An 18105-nucleotide genomic window follows, 5' to 3' on the forward strand; every position below is an offset into this window, starting at 1 on the left:
ATTTTCAATTCCTGTGCATTTTTGTATAAAGTTCCAACATGGCAAACTTGTGTAAGCTTTCAAATTTACTTCATTATTATCCTTCTGTTTGGAATTTACTGAATAATCTTCTTTCACTACAAAATGTGAACACAGTGACCAAATATTAACCATATTTAAGCCCAGAGTTAGTGCTGTTGATTCAGAACAAGAGCAGAAGTTCAGTTGGTACGCCACAAAAGGCATTATACCTTTTAAAATATGCATGAAGCCATTAACCACAGAACTCATGTGTACTAAGCTCTGCTTTTCTTGAAATAGACAACCCCCTCTTGTTTGACTACAGGAAGAAAGACATTGTTCTCTGAGAATGACTTGCTCCACTCTGTTTCTCAACTCCATTCGGCGGATTAAAGTGAAAATCTTTTTTAAGCTCGCAGCCTTAGCAATAAAGACAACATATGGGAAGCTGTGCTGTAAAAGACCCGGGAACAAGACCGACATCCAAACTTAGCGGGGTTTCAAACAAAAATGTTCTTTCTTGCGTTAACACATCCGAAGATGAATACTGATTTGACCTGATCATTTAAGCGCAAAGATTAAGATACTGAAGCTTCCCCTTGGTTTTCTGAAGTTGTGTAGACATGACTATGAATTGCAATTGTCTTGAGCCCATTCTGCTATGCCACAAAACTGAACTGAATTGAACTTCCTTTGACTGTCACCCAACCTTCCTTTCACAGTGGAAAGGGTCAGGAGTTCTGCCATTTTCCATCATACTGGGGTTCTCAAATATCACAGAGTACCCAGAAGCAAACAGATCGCTTCCTCAACATCTGCTAGAACAGCAGGGTTTTGCCTCCTGTGAGCTGGCAGGGTCTTGCACAAGTGACTCAAAGTGGATTTAAACCAGTAGGACGATTATTGCTGCAGCCTGTCAGGGCTCGGACTTGCCAGTTCTGGCACAGAGCACAAGGCTGCTGGTTATTATCAGTCAAAAACTTCAAATGCGATTCTACTTTAGGCCACCTTACAAGGTGCCATATCAGGCCTCAGACAGGCAGGCAGCAAAAGGCCAATTTGGAACAGAGCACGGGGAGATAAATGGAACAAGCCCCAAGCTACTTTCGAAATGTTAACATATTTCTTTTTGCTCTTGCTTGAGTGAATGCATTTCTGGGGAAACCACAATGTTCACCCTGCACACACACCAACATGTACTATATATCAATCACACACATTGGCCCATGGAGTTGGTCATTCTGTGACTAATAGGTCACATGTGACCACTCCTTGTACATTCCCTTCAGTCATGCATATCTGAGCGTATAAGAACAAATAAGGTACACAGACACCTTGGTTCCAGTCCACCTCTTTCATTTCCTGCTATATTGCTGAGGTAGGGAGCAATTGTTCTGCTACAGAGCCCACCTCCTCCCTCTCTTACTCACTACACCTTTGAGGCCTTTCACAAGGGAAGAAAATTGTAGAAGTGAGGATGGTGGGTGTCTTTTAAAGCATACAGGGCTTTTGACTGTATGACATGCTTTGATGGATGGGTTTACAACACAATCCTAATTATTCTGTTGCAATAAAGTTATAGTAAACAAAGTGTTGAAGGAGCTTTCTTACCCCTTAGTGTTTTTCACATTTTGTTAAATTATAAAGCCAAGACCCAAAGCTCAGGTGGGAAATAGTGTATACAGGGCAATCAACAAAATCTGTATTGTAGAGATATGGTCTTTATGGGAGAGTGTTGAAAGAAAGTTAATTGTTAAAAGTTAAATTTAAGTAGTTTCCATTGCCACAAGCCATGGAGGGGTTATAGAAAATATGTGGAATAATGTGTAAGATAAGACCAAAGTAGATTTCCGTTTGCCTTACATGCAAAAGACAATGTATGGAAAAAGAACTGAGACAGCATATCACCTTGAGCGTACCATTCCCACTTTGTTGGAAGATAGATGGAGGTAAAGACAGGAAAATCTTGGAAGAAATCCCATTAGATTTTTGTACAACTGAGCCTGGAATGGAGGTTCACTTTTCAGGAAGATGAAAACTCTAAACCATATTTATATTAGGCATAGATTTATTTGAAAACCGGTGGCAAGACTTGAAAACCCCCTTTATATCAATGTGAAATCTGACTGACTTTCAGGTGTTTTGCAAAGGCAAATTAGAAAGAAATTCAGTCTCTGCATGTCACAAAGTAAAACATATGTCATTTTCTTTTCACATCCCAATTAGACACACTTTTATGTTTGAGAAACTGTGAAGTGCTCTTTAAGTAGCTCTCGGAGCTATTTACAATCTTGTGCCGGCCAATGTGAAACACTGAAACTTCATAACATTAGTTTGGTGTGATATACCTAAATTTACAAGGTTGCACATTTAGAAAAAGGTTCTCCATTGCTAAGTGCTGCTGCAAATGACGTCATTGGAGCATCAACCTCAGTTCCTGCACATGGCCTGCCCGTGTTCCTCCCCATATTCACAATCAAAATAGAGAGGAACACACTTGAGCCACCGCTTGTTTATTAACCAGTATGGCTGCTGTTTATATAAAACATCAACAAACTTACATAAATTAAAGATTCACTTTCTGATATTGTTTCTGTATTTCTGATATTTGGAAACACATTAGTTTACTAATAGTAGTTAGCATGTAAACTGAGTGCAATGATTAGCAAATCCCATTGGTTTTCTGATATGAACCAAGAATGCACTCAGCTCCAGCTCCAGCTGAGTGCATTCTTGGTCTCGAGAAGAGGAGTCAGAGTGAAGTTTTAAAAATATTACATAGGCAGTCCAACGTTGTCATTTGTTATGGTATTGTTCCCTTCAAGTTGGCAAACCTGGACACTTACAACCAATAAAAAATAAAAAGTATAACTTTTAATAAATTCAGTGTTGACACATAAATAACATTTAGCTAAAACTACAACTTTGCATACTTGCTGCCATTTTTCTCCAGAGTATATTCTTTTAACAAACCCTATTTTGAAGCGATATGTAGTCACACTCCCAATTAATCAGAAAGAAAGCTTAAATAAGTGGGTCAAACTCTGACCTGCAATGTGAAATGGAATGAGCTATTCTCCAATCATTTCAAGCAAACCATTTTTCCCTTGATTAGTTTCAGATGTAGTTTCTGCCTCAATTTTGTTAAGTCCCAACCCACTCACCGCACATGGAGTGATAAGCAGCTTTGGTTGGGGCCGATTGTGGCATGAGTATGCAGGACTTGTTGTTTATAATGTGAATACGACTCCTGTTATTATTGATTCTGTCCGAGAGATGAGCCCTCTGGGTTTTTCTGATGTTTATGCAGGAGAATGGTGATGCTTGCTAAGTGGGGTAGAGACAAAAAATCAATAGGCGAGGTGAACGGAGGGTGGTGCCAGGCTTCTCTTAGTTCAGGACATGTTTTCAAATTCCTGTTTTTCTCCTCTTTAGAACCACTTCTGGAGTCTGGAGGTGACGGTGATCTTTCTAATTTCTATAACTGCTGAATTAGAGGACTAGGAGCTGAAATCTACTTGATAAGTCTTTATATAAGGCAGCACTTTTCATTTGGAGGTTATTGTTTTACTCACTGATAGATACAAACGGCCTCCGTATAATATGCTAAAGTGAGGTGAAAAATTATTTCCCCAGTACAATTTCTTCTTGTTTTCTCATTTTGGGATGGTAATATGTATTTCAATCCTGACTACTTAGTTTTTTCTGGCTGCATCAGAATATTCTTTTCACCCTTTGTGAGTGTTAACATCTTGGCCATAAAAGCTGGAGATCACCTAGACCTAGCCAACTTGGAAAGGACCAGCATGCATGACACGCGACATAGAATATTTTGTTAATTATTGTCCTTTTTGCAGTTGCAAATTTGCACGTTAATAATGCAGTGATAAATGAGATTTGATATATTGTGCAGGTCTACTGGAAGAAATTACAAAGCCTTCAAGGCATTGAAACTCTGGTAAACCACATAAAGAACTACTGTCCACAAATTGAGAAAACATGTAACAATAGTGGAGCGGATGGCCCACCAAAAGTATTCCCAGAGAGTATCATGTTTTGTTCAAGGCAGTTTGATTAAAATATTGTACCTAATCAGTAAAATGATACAAAGTTTTCAATTCAACTGCTTATAGTAGAAAAAAGAAAATATTAATGAGGGAAAATGTGCTAATTAATCATTTTTAAAAAGTGGTTAAATGGTAACTATCTGCCTCAGTAAAGCAAAAATATAATGTCAGAGCAATTTGCAGAAACTGGGCTGGATCACATAAATCCTTGTCAAATAATCCTAGAGTGGGTATAGAAGGCTGGCTCATCACCACCGGAAAGTGTATAATGCCTCTGGGTGCTCAGTGTAATTTTATATTCATTACTTCACTGACATATTGTGCTGATTCGCTACTTGTTCTTAAATATTTCATACACTGCTGACACTTTGTGATGACAAGTTTTGATTCCTAACATTATTAATCTGTAGAGGTGGAAGTTTGGAACCAGAAACTTCTCTCAAAGGTGTGCTCACATTTATTTTAATAAGCCTGAAAATATATCTATAAAGTTTCACATATGGGAAATTAACCCAAAAGATGACCAGAAGCTCAATTTGAAAAGTAATAATGAAAATGTCTTACTTCAGGAAAAAATAACCTATCATTTAGATTGGTTAATCAATGGTATTGAGAATATGATACCCATTTTCATTCCTTGTGTGATGTCAGCTAATGGACTTTTTTTATTCTATACAAGCCTTTTTCACTATGACAGTGGATCCATAAAAATAACAATCCTTTGAATGGCAGCACCTTGAAACTTGAACTTGGCTGTCATGAGAAAACCTATATATAGTATGAAATGGAAAAATAAAACAAGTGTTGAAATTCTTTTTTAAACTACTATAGAAACATGAATATTTTAGAAAGCTGAGCAAAAAATTTTATTTTTTAGCAGAAGAAATTGCAACTACAGCACCAAGAGAGGCTAAATAAATAAGTGCACCACATTTTTAACTATTTGAAAAAAAGTGTTGGTAACTATGTATTATTTCATTCATCTTGTGATGGTCCATCATATAAAATTCCAATAAAATACATTAAATTGTGTGTTTATAAAGTGACAAAAGCGATTCAAAACACTTGCTTTGTATCTACTGTGGCAAAATAAAGAGAAATAAAATGGAAATAAGCCCCCTTTATTCAATATTGATTTACATTTTATATAAAAATTACTTACATTTAATACATTTCTCCAAAATACAAGCAGCCAAACAACATACAAATCAAATACAAAATTATAAAATTTCTTATATCTATCATGTTCATCTTCAGCAGAAACGTGTTTAATAATAACTCCCAACAACCTGTGTGACTGTGGTAAATCACTTCCATATCATTCCATTTGTTGAAATATGAGACCTAGAAAAATATGGTATTAATTATCTGTCCTCTTAGTGAACAATACAGGAATCTGACAGCGAACATTCAACATGGGCCTCGTGTGAAGTATTTCCATTGAGTGAGCGGAGTTTGGAATAGGTGTTGATGGACAAGACGGAAGGACTGAGGAATTACATCGTTGGTGAGGAAAGACTGACTGAGTTACGGTCTTTCATGAGGAGATCCAGCTGGGTCAGAGCAGAAAAAAAGACAGCAGCTAAAAAAATACAAAGCTTCAGCTCAGTTATGAAGCTTTCTGGTCCTTCCAGCACACATAGGAAACAAAACACTTGAAACACTTTGCAACTATACATACATTTGCTTAGAAAATATGTAGCCAAATCGTCTGGTTTTGCCCCTTCAAAAAACAAACCTCGTGTCAATATTCCTTTAAAACTAGAGTCAGCTATTGGTACAAATTGTAGCACTGAATCTGAACATTTGAACTGTGCACAAGAGTGGCTTATGGTGTTAAGTTCTTTTTTTTTTGCAAATCAGAAGGTTTACTTCGTTACTGTATACAGTATAGTGCTGTATAGCTTTAAAATAAAAATGAGTAAGCAAACTGCATATGTAAAATCAAACTCCTGAACACACCAACAAGGATATTATGCTGATGCTAAACGAGAAAAACTCAAGAGCCTCGTAGGAAATAGAAAAATCTTGTTTCCTCCTTTATATTATATATTGTACACTGTGGTAAAAAAAAGAAGTACAAAGTGTAAAGTTAGGCTATGCGGCGGTTTCACGAATTGTCCCCTCTAGTTTCTTTGGGAGTAGCTCTCTCCTTTCATCAATACTGATGACTGGCTTCCGACAGTTTTGTCCGTCGATATAGATCTTTGCATACACGGGGTTGGAGTAATTCATAGGCTGCATTGGGAAAACAAAAGGAGTCATTAAGGATATTTCCAAAAATCAAGTCCCAACAGTGATAATCCTAAAATAGCAACAATTAATACTTTTTGGTATTTGTTAATCAGTTGTAAGTAGCCGAGGAGGCAACACTTCACATTAAATCTGGTAAAGATTGTAAGTAGTTTTCTATTTACAATACAAATAAGTCTTAAACATAACACTAAACACATTCATCTGGAGCAGGGCTGGGCAACTCCAGGCCTCAAGAGCCGGTCTCCTGCAACTTTTAGATGTATCTCTACTTCAACACACCTGAGTCAAATAATGAGGTCATTAGCAGGACTCTGGAGAACTTGACTGCACTTAGGAGTTGATTCAGCTATTGGATTCAAATGTGTTGGACCAGGAAGACATCTAAGAGTTGCAGGACACCGGCCCTCGAGGACCAGGCCACCCCTTGGAGTCATGTTTGGTCCCCCCTTTGGGAAGTCTAATTTCCACTCTCATTTTTTGTCATTTCAGTTTTTAGCACTTCCAGCCTTTATTTGGGTCCCACTTGTGTTACCTATTTAGCTCCTGCTTGGTACAGAGGGAATTACAAAATGAATGTTTATCAAAGTTTGTTTGCTAAAAACAGCTGGCCACTGTACCTTGAACAAACTGACAGGAATACATCTGATAGCTCATTTTCATTATTTTTTTCTAAAATAAATCATTACATTTTGGCAGAAATCAGTGTAGAGTTAAGTGCTGATTCTTTTAATTAGGAAAGACAATTAGTGGAAGTTTGAGTCATGCATATTTAAGGAATGATTAGGTTTTGAGAAATAAGCATGCCGACGACTCGGTGAGAAGAAAGAAAATTCTTGCACATAGTCACTTTCTTCCTTAGAAAGCATGCAGAACATCTACAGATTACATATCCATTAACAAAGATGGGAGCCTGTGGGTGTTCTATAATCAACTTCAAGGTAATGATGAGCTGAATTTTTGATTTTGCAGAAAGCAAGTAGGAGTTTGTATACTTACATCACTGCACTGTGTATAATATTTGCTTGCAATGATGCCTTTTTAAAAATTATATGAATATGTTACACATTTAATCATTATCTAATCATTTTCTGATGGAAAATGATTAGATAATCAAAACTCCCCTGGGTGTTTGGATTTTTTTTCTTCTCCACATAGCAAATATAGAAGATGCCTATTTATACAGGGTATGCAAGTATCTGGTTGAAACTGCATATACAGTATACTACTTTGCTTATTATTTTTAGAATTAAAAAAATAGTTAAATTCACCTGTCCAGGAATAACCTCCTTGGGCACAGAATTCATGCCCAAGGCGTGAGGGTCACTGGATTTTACACACCACCCCTGCAACAAAACAGATACCATCTTCTTTCATCACTTCAGCTACATACAGTAAGGTTATAATCTCATTGTTTTGGTGTCATAATATTCAAACAAATTGAAAAACATCTGAGCAAACAGAAAAACTTCAAGACGTGAGTTCAAGTCAGCAAATCTCAGTTAATAACAAAGCATGACAGTCCTCACAATAGCAAATGTCAAAGCTGGCAGCACAAGAAGCAATAGCATTAGGCTTGAGGCTTTAGCAGATGAGCTGTAAAACAGCATACATGAGGGTGTAAGGATTTATTTGATGTACTAAGTGTGGGAGTGAGGTTGAGCGTTATGGACAGAATAAATCACCAACAAAATGAAAAGTCCTCTTGGCCTCTTTAAACAAGTTTTAAAAAATATACCAAACCTCAATAACAGTATATTGTATATTCCTTCAATAAAATAAGAGAGAGAGAAAGCAGTGAACACGTCAACATGCGTTATAGGTCAAGAAACTTTGCTTAAAATGGCAAATAAATATTCTAGATGTTCTTTTTTGTTTTTAAATAGTGCAGAATTTATTGAGAATCTGATAGACGAGTAAGAAACACATATGGAGAAACATACTGCAAATGTTCAAAACAGATTGCTAATAATAACTTTACATCTCATACTGTATTAATATGCTGCTCAATCAAATTAAATACTCATTTATGCAACCAGACGGACTCTGTTTGCAAGTGAGCTTCTGGGAGATTCGCAGCTGCATCTATATAAACCCAATTAATCGGCTTCTAAGAATTTTTGTTGAAAGGCGTTTGACAAAAAGATCTAATTTAATTATGCAATCAAATTATTATTAGTAAATTAGTACTCTCAAACATTTTCTTGTTACTGTAATAAAGGACTCCAAATATAACCGAACATGATCTTCTGAGATTGCTGAGCTTTATGAAGATCAAAAAAGTAGCCCGTAATTGTTAGTCTCATCATTTTATAAACATTTTTCACAAAGACAGTTCTGAATAGTGTAGTATATATTTGTATTTATTCTCTTATCTTAAAACTCTTAAATAAAATCCGGTGAAACTAACAACCTTCACCACTAATAGTCGAGTAGTTCATCTGTAAAGGTTATAGTTCATTTTAGGTTTCTCCTGCAATTTTACCCGCGTAGTTAAATGTCCCTAGCGTTTTGTAAGTTGTGTATATAATAGAAAGAATTAGTCTAAGCACTGAACCCTGTGGTACTCCACAAGTAATCCTGGACTGTGAAGATTTATTATTTACACAAGGAAACTGGAATCTCTGCTAAGGATAGATAACTTGTATCTAAAATGGGAATAGTAATCAAAGGAAGCACTTGTTCAAATAATTTTGTGAGGACAGGATCCAACATGAACTTTCAAGATTTAGAAGAAGCTAAAACTTTTGGGCACAATTGAATAAAATCAGTCCAAACACAGATTAAGTTGCCTCCAATGAGGATGCCATTATCACGCTCAGGAGGATGTCACTAAATTTTATTTTTAATAGAATCAATTTTATTTACAAAGAATCCCATAAAGTCATTACTGCTGAGAGTTGCGGAAGTCAACATCTGTGACTCTGTGTAAGATTGGCAACTTCACTAAAAAGAAACCTTGGATTATTCCAATTCTCGTCTCGTTTCTAGAAACTTTTGACTCAGGCAGGCTGAATACAAATACATGACACATGTTAAGGTTTTATTTGTAAAAAATTTAGAAAATTCAAAATTACTACTGTTTGGACTATTATATAAAATACCAGTGAAGTTCATTGAAGTGTGTGGTTATTATGTAGTAACATCCGAAAAAGTTCAAAAAGAGTGAATCCTCGCACACAAAAAAACCCATATAGGACCATTATATGTTCTAAAAACACGTATTAAAAAAATTTATAAAAAAGTATTTAATCAAATCCACCTTGTGAGGGTCCAGTGTGAAGTTGGGTCGCAGCAGACTGCCTGCATCAGCATGGTTGTCATGGTCCACCTCATACATGTTGTATGACGGGTTGCCAATCTCCACGTTTATCCCTCCGTTTGTCATGGGCTGCCTCTGCACACGTTTTCCCCTGAGGAGTGTGTGTTTGTGTGCGTGTGTCAGAAAGAGAGAAAGAGTCATTAACATGAACCACAACATCCAGGTCAGCTCACCTCCCAGTGCTCCACACGTCCACACAAAACATCACCAGACAACACTTGGAGAATATTAACTTGGCTGGGTAGTTACATTCAAAATAGCCAAACAAAGTTTTCAGTAAGAAAGTTGAGACTTTCATTCATCTTCAAAGCTGCACATTGTTTGATAGTGTCATCACCTGCTGCTTAGAAACCACCCTTTCAACTTTTATTGTTTTATTTCTTTTATCTGCATACCTTTGCCTTCGTCTGCAGATATAAACACCTGCCACCACCATCACAATCAGGATAACCAGCAAAACCAGAGGTACAATGATGGCGATGCTTCCTGGAAAAGAAACAGATGAGAGATGGAGGGAAGTGTTAGAAATAAAAAATGACCTGAAATTAATTCAGACAGTGACCAACTTTGATTTTGTTCTTTTTAATTTTCAGCAGGCATTGCTTTGTTCTACAGTATTTACCAAGCCTCTGTTCAGATAAAATACACAGTAGATAAACAGTGAAACAATATTAAACTGGTGCTAAACTGTGTATTAAAAGCTCATAAAACTTCCAGCAAGTATAATTACAAAATGTAGCTCAAGTTTACTTCTTCAATTAGAACAGTGGTTTATGTCTGGTTGAACGATGTGTGTGCCCAGTTGATTTTTTTTTTCTTTTTTGGGGGGGATTTTATTGTAAGCCATAGGGGGGCCCAGAAGAAAATCTTTGGGAACCACTGAATTAGAAGATAAACCAGTGAAATTCAGGCCTATTTAATTGAACAAAGTAAATATGCTCAATGAAGGCTTTTGGATCCAAACAATGGTAACTGGTAACTGGTGACTGTTGTACCTTTATTCTTCAAGCTAAAATGTCACTCAAGCTGGCTGTGCTATTACCGGAGCTTAACAGCTTAGATTTCAGAAACATAAAGCCAAAGTCACTATAGTAACACACATTTTCACAAAACAACACTCTCAGGGACATGTTTTCAACTTTTGATTTCATATATTGTTATGTAGTGTTTACTTAATCTCAAAGAAAAATAAACCTCTCTGACCGGAGGTTAGCTGATATTTAATTAAGTTATTGTAGCTAGGAAATATAATGAATATAATTAGAAATCTGAATATGCTCTCCAACCAGGTACTAAGTAGCTCACAGTCAGACAAACAGAAAAATGTGTCAACTGTTTCTTGTATTAGGATATAAATGACCAAGTAGATATTATATATATATATACAGTATATATTATCAATAAGTAAATGTAAAATTTTACTAATTTATTGTTTTTTATTCTATGATTGTATGTTGGAACATACTTAATATACTATTAAGTATATTAATATATGTATATCTGATTTTCTCACTAAAGTGTTTTGTTCTTTATTGTAAGACATTGTTTTCAATAGTTGCCATTTGCAAGTGTCTTCTTATCTCTTTTTATTCATTAGCTATCTTTATAACTGATATTCATAGTATCAACAATATTTTATTATTTAAACTTACTTTATAGACTGAATTTGTTTATTATTGACAGCTATTGCATATTGATTTTTTCTGATTTTGTGATTCTGGTATAGAGAGTTATGCCTGCAAAGTTTGAACATACTGTGTTCATTAGTACAATATTAATAAATATTCTATTTATTTTTACTGGAGTATTACTTTCCTGTCTTAATGATAGCTACAACAAAGACACATTTCTGATGAATAATCTGACATGAGTTTTAGGTTCGGTTAAAGCAGCAAACATGGAGATAATCCACACACACTGAACTTGTTTCACAACCTACAGCTCTAGTCGGACGTGGACAGAAACTCGTCATAAGCATAATATTCTATTGACTTATTTAAACCAAACACCTATAAACTGCAATGATTAAAAAAAAGAAATAAGTGAAGTTAGAATTTTTTGTGCGTCTCCTTTAACATTACATTTTAGCTAAAATATTTGAATACACCACAACTAATACTTAGTTTGAAGTCCCCTAGGATGTCTCATAGAACTAGACTTTTTTCTGCAGGCATCAACCAGCTTCTTGCATAATTCTGGTTGGATATTGGTTTCTTTCCTCATCAAAAATCATAAAGCTAATTTAAATTGTTTGGTCCCTTGGCACACTCTTCCTTTAAGCATAGGCAAGACATTTTCACTCGGATTGAGTTTAGGGGGATTTCCAGAAGCTGTTGTAATTAACCATTCCTAAACCCATTTCGACACATGGGGGACTATGATCCCAAATGAACATGTAGCAAGCTGAAACCAACATTTATAAATGAGCTCTTCCATTTCTTTTAAATCCATTGGTCAAATAGCCAGCAGAATTATGCCCGAGGTTTGGCAACAAAAATTGTGGATATTTAATCAAACAGGCATATACACTGCCTGGCCAAAAAAAAAGTCGCCACCTGGATTTAAGTGAGCAAATAGGTACAAGCCTCCTATTGGATAAGTACTGCATAGGCGATTATCTTTCAGCTGGCAACAAGTTATTTAACCCCAGCTGATGCAATGAATAACTCCTCATTTCTTAAACAACCATGGCAAAAGACACATCCTGTGGTCGTGGAAAAGACGTTAGTCTGTTTAAGAAGGGTCAAATCATTGGCATGCATCAAGCAGAGAAAACATCTAAGGAGATTGCAGAAACTACTAGAATTGGGTTAAGAACTGTCCAACGCATCATTAAAAACTGGAAGGATCTTGGGGAACCATCGTCTTCCAGGAAGAAATGTGGTCGGAAAAAAATCCTGAATGATCGTGATCGGCAATTACTTAAACGTTTGGTCAAATCAAATCGAAGAAAAACAACAGCAGAACTTAGGAGTATGTTTAATTGTGAACGCAAAAGCATTTCCACACGCACAATGCGAAGGGAACTCAAGGGGTTGGGATTGAACAGCTGTGTAGCCGTAAGAAAACCTCTAATCAGTAAGGCTAACCAGAAAAAAAGGCTTCAGTTTGCTAGGGAGCATAAAGATTGGACTCTGGAGGAATGGAAGAGGGTCATGTGGTCTGATGAGTCCAGATTTACCCTGTTCCAGAGGGATGGGCGCATCAGGGTAAGAAGAGAGGCAGGTGAAGTGATGCACCCATCATGCCTAGTGCCTACTGTACAAGCCTGTGGGGGCAGTGCTATGATCTGGGGTTGCTGCAGTTGGTCAGGTCTAGGTTCAGCAACATTGTGTGCCCAAAGAATGAGGTCAGCTGACTACCTGAATATACTGAATGACCAGGTTATTCCATCAATGGATTTTGTCTTCCCAAATGGAACGGGCATATTCCAAGATGACAATGCCAGGATTCATCGGGCTCACATTGTGAAAGAGTGGTTCAGGGAGCATGAGATCTTTTTCACACATGGATTGGCCACCACAGAGTCCAGACCTTAACCCCATTGAGAATCTTTGGGATGTGCTGGAGAAGGCTTTGTGCAGTGGTCAGACTCTCCCATCATCAATACAAGATCTTGGTGAAAGATTAATGCAACACTGGATGGAAATAAATCTTGTGACACTGCAGAAGCTTATTGAAACAATGCCACAGTGAATGCGGGCTGTAATCAAAGCTAAAGGCGGTCCAACAAAATATTAGAGTGTGACCATTGTTTGGTGGCGACTTTTTTTTTGGCCAGGCAGTGTATGTCTAAGAAAAATCTAATTCATATTGTTTGTTATTTAATCATCCCACCCTGGAAAAAGTACAATTCAAATAAACCAATTAATACCTTAACTTATTATGACCTTCATGTCCAACAGGACTGCATGATCACGTCTCAGAGTTTGAAATGTAAAAAATGAGATTTAATAAAACATACATGCATATTTCAAATGGGGTTCTTATCCTTATTTTTGTTATCATTAACAGTTGATTTCTCCACTTCTTACCTCCACTTGTGTTGTCTGATCTGCTGCTTTTAGGGGCAGGCCTTTCACATTGTGTCCCAGCCCAATTGGCAGAACATCTGAAGGAAGTTAAAGCAGAATGATCTTTAGCTTTCTTTATAAGTCGATAAAGTGCTCAGGAAACACCTTAGCAAATTCACTACAGTATGATGTGACAGTGGTTCACATGTGCAACACATTATGATTCAGTCTTGCAGTGAGGTGCTTTGATCCAACAAAAACAACACACCACCTGGAGATAGAATAAGCACTATGTACATCCATATAGTGTCCACAAACAGTGTGCGTTAATTTACTAGAGTTGGTTATTCAGTTAATAAAAAGATATACATAAAAAAATGACACAAATCTCATCTCATTTGTGTTCCAATGGAATCCAATGGGTGTGATGTATGACCCTGGTTAGAAAAGGTGATGTTTAATTTCACAGTAGTCGCAGATGGGCCCGTAAAGCATGAGTGATCAGGTGGGCGCGGCAGGGTGATGAAATTATTCTAAATTACATGCAGTATCAGACTCAGAACATCAGGCTATCAAAACTAAAAATGCAGCCCCATAGATGTGGGAAATGAATCCCGCCTTTGTAGGACGAAATGTCAGTGCGGCAGGAATTTTAATAGGAGGTTGGAGGCAAGGTGGAGTTTGATCTCCTTTCCAAAGTATATTCCAAGAAAACAAACTTCCTAAAAAAATCTAAGCTATTTTTAAGAAAATTACATCAATTACACGGTGTGGGATGGGAAATTATGTATGATTCAGGCCATTACCTGACATGTTTAGCTGCTAATCATGAACAGGATGTAAATACACACACTGATGCTCACATTACACATATACGGTACCACGTTTTATTTCCCCCGGGGTTCACTTGTGCACAGTGACGACTGCATGAGATGGGAAAATGGGTGGCAGTAAAGGGGCCAACAAAGATGCCGAGTCATGCAGCAACTGACAATGTAATAAGTGCTGTATTAGTTAATAACTGTTCAAGATGTAACAAATATCATGAGTGCCCAGAGTACAGTACATTCGCTTACTCTGTGTCTACCGGTGGCTCAATATAATCATAAAATCCTACTGAAAGAGTGGGTCTGGAGTATAAACAGGGCTGCAGTGAAGATTAGAATAATTTAATTTATACATTTCCCTGGTCAAATCAAAAAGAATATTTCCAGATCTTATTCCACGTCCAATTGTCTCAATGTTCCTTCTTTCCTTCCATCCATCCATTAACCCATCCATCCATCCGTCAGAAATTGATGATTGACTTTTGTATATACGTCAAAAATGGCTGAAAACATTCTGAGGACTCTGGAAGTTTTAGTTTGGAAATATAGGTTATCTGGGCATTTTAAATATGTAGGAATCCTGTAACTATTTACTTTATAATATCAGCAACCACAACCGTAAAATGCACTGTAACATCTTATATTAAAACTTCAACATTTTATCTGCTAAAACAAAGTTTTGGTGTTAGAATGCTGCAATAATAGAAGAGCAGCTAATCCAGAAAAACACTCAGCAACTTATGGTAACAGTCTACAATATTGTGCAAATAAATGTCACTTTGCTTTCAAAGACCACAGTTATCTGTGGTGTTCTTTATGAGGATTTTTCTGTCTTTAATATTTATTTCTTTGCGCAGATTTTTTTCCTCAAACAAATCCAGATTTTATTTCATTTTGGTACTTTCATCTAAAAATTGTTGACCTAAAGGATTTTTAAGTGAAAAACAAAATACATAACTAAATACAAAAAAATTACATTTCTCCTAACATGGTAAGGTTAGTATTCAATGTTCCTAAACTTTATTACCAAAGAAAATAATATTTGCATTTTATGTATATATCTAGCACTTATTACTTGACAGTTTGCTAGAAGAAGGTACCAGATTTGCAAACTGTAGAGTCTGAAATGATGCTAAATGGAGTGGAGGAGGGTGAGTGTATACAAAGGAGGTGAGTGGGCTCTGAACAAAGCTGGAGAGGTGAGAGGGACCTACTTGCAGCGAGGTTTGTTAAGAGCTGTTAATGTGCACATCCCCTCATTCTGACAGAAGTAATCGCAGGGGTTGGCCAGCTCATCACAACGTTGGTTCTTGAACCCTGAAGTGCAGCTGCAAAACATTGTGTTGGGAGTGATGAAAGGGCCCAGAGAATGTATGTTGTTGAACACTTGGCTGCTTGACGAATGGAGATTGACTCACTAAATCCTTTAAGCACCTTCAGTTGTCAGACGGAGTAATACAGTGTTGCGTTTTCAGAGAGTAAATTAGGAAAATAAATCATGTGAAAACATAAATCTGCTTTTGTAAAAAAAAGAAGAGTCTCCTCTAAAAGACACGTTATTTGGAAGTCTGTTTTGCCACTTTTCAGTACCAAGGTTTCCAAAGGTTTAAAATATTACAATTTCCAATCTGCTAAAATTTTAAAAGTCTCCAGCAGTCCGACATCTTTTTATTGTTCGAGCACCGAATCTCATTTCTCCTAGTTCAGGTTGAACTTGAAGAGAACTAACTCAAGGTACCACACTACCCTTTCATTCTCTGCTGTAAAAGTTATAGAAAGAAAAAATGTTGTTCGTCTAGAACTACAAAACAAAACCCTTCTATTGCTGACACATGCCTAATGGTTTCAATTATTAGGAAACTAATATAATAATTGTTAGATTTGAAAGGGAAAGATTATCAATGACATGACTTTGCCTTTCTTCCTGGGTAATAATTTTTTTAGACAAAATATAAAGCTCTGTCCTAGAAAAGTATTAAAAAAGGTCCTCACTGAAAAAAGCAAAGTGGTTACTACTATCTTATAGAATTAGAATTACAGCATCTAGACAAAAATGATCTGTACTTAGGCAGCTATAATATTATGCAAGAGAATGTAAAGAAAGTTCAATATAAGCTTAAATTATTAAAGGTTTTTGTCTAACTAGACAACATTACTAGCCAATTGAGGCTTTCTTGCACTAAGAAATAGATTATTTTCAATGTTTTATAACTTGTATTTTTGCAGGGCCGTTTTTTCTTTTTTATGAGTTTAATGCATTGATTATCATCACAATTGAGTCAGCGTTACACAGCAGGGTTTTTGCATTTGGGGAGTTTGATGAAACACACATTTACTCGGAGGATTAAGGTCAAACTTTATGATTTCTTGACACCACCATATCCATCATCTCACATAATTTCAAGTCTTTGGAGCAAATAATAAACCGCATTATCAGGATCTGTTAACCTCATCGAATAAGATGGAGTAATTTGCATAGAGATTGATTCTATCCCCTGGAATTTAGAGAGAGGTGACCGCAAATTTCAATTTAACTACAGTGGACAATGAGCATTTAAAAAAAAAAAAAAGAAAACTAGACAGATGGCTTTTGAAAATGAATTTCCAATTTCCTTCTTGGACAGATTTTTAACACGCAATGAATGCGATTATCGCAGAAGAAGTGTTCATATTAAACAGCACTCTGAGTAGTCTTGATTCCCTCATGCGTGGCACTTTAGCTTTTGTCTGGTACAAGTTTTTGAGTTTCTTGGCATACTGAAGCAAAGATATAGAACTTTTTCTGTTTTTGTTGAAGGAAAAAAACCTTCTAAAGCCAGCTGCTGAAGACAGTCGCCGAGGTCTGACATGAGCTTTAAACGGCAGAGAGGAACAGCATGAGATGTTCAGAATGGCAGGCTTTGAAACAGTTTCAAATCATTTTTATCTGCCTAAACCCTTAAGCCACAGAGAGGTGTCACGCTGCACAGGGTGGTGTACTGGCACTCAGCCCCCTGCTGTTCATTGGCGCCTCAAACAGTGACATCAAATCTTCTCTCAATTTAAAGACTTTTTTTTCCTAATCCAAAAGGAGACAGTTATTTTGTTGAGTTCTTGAGGCAAAGAGAAAGATATCCCTTGATAATTTTTCCTTCTGTTCTAAAAGCCACTCTTTTCTTAGCCAGTATTTCAGTAAAACCAAGTCTGCGTAGAAAACATTCAGCTCTCTTCCCTCACACCTCTTTCACCCATTAGGCTGTAACTTACTGACAGAATGGAAGGCTGGTGTCGGGGTCCAGGTGACAGGTACCTCCATTGTAGCAATATCCATCACACAGCTGACAGCTTGGTGCAATTCTACCATTTGTGCAGCTGGAGGGTGGAGAAATAATTGACTCAAGTTACAAGCAAAAAACTATATTTTAACAAGATGGGGGGAGGGAAGGAGTTCTGGGTGATTTTTGTCAAACAAATGCATAACTGTTGGAAGAGAAATCAACAAATATTTATTGACTTTGGCATACTATTGGCAAAAAGAGTAATAGCCCTTTCATGGGAAATACTAGAAGACCAAAGCTAAGTAGAAGGTTCTGAGAGCTATCGTCGATTCTCCCTTTAGAGAAAATTACTCATGTGATAAAATA

General features: G+C 36.7%; 1 protein-coding gene across 4 annotated transcripts in view; it reads right to left on the reverse strand.

Annotated features, from left to right (window-relative positions):
• Positions 1 to 5172: 5172 nt before the first annotated feature.
• lrp1bb (low density lipoprotein receptor-related protein 1Bb) overlaps positions 5173 to 18105 on the reverse strand; it is a 338038-nt gene continuing 325105 nt past the window's right edge. For 3 of the 4 annotated variants that reach the window (XM_032567549.1, XM_032567546.1, XM_032567547.1), the window contains 7 exons: positions 17729 to 17833; positions 15697 to 15810; positions 13677 to 13753; positions 10038 to 10128; positions 9583 to 9733; positions 7592 to 7666; positions 5173 to 6305 (listed from right to left, as the gene is read on the reverse strand). In XM_032567549.1, coding sequence (XP_032423440.1) covers positions 6165 to 6305; positions 7592 to 7666; positions 9583 to 9733; positions 10038 to 10128; positions 13677 to 13753; positions 15697 to 15810; positions 17729 to 17833 — 754 coding nt within the window. In that variant the 3' untranslated portion in view covers positions 5173 to 6164. The remainder of the gene's footprint in view (positions 6306 to 7591; positions 7667 to 9582; positions 9734 to 10037; positions 10129 to 13676; positions 13754 to 15696; positions 15811 to 17728; positions 17834 to 18105) is intronic. The other variant, XM_032567548.1, reaches the window with a different exon arrangement.

This window comes from Xiphophorus hellerii, chromosome 7, assembly GCF_003331165.1.
Source record: "Xiphophorus hellerii strain 12219 chromosome 7, Xiphophorus_hellerii-4.1, whole genome shotgun sequence".
Taxonomy (NCBI): domain Eukaryota; kingdom Metazoa; phylum Chordata; class Actinopteri; order Cyprinodontiformes; family Poeciliidae; genus Xiphophorus; species Xiphophorus hellerii.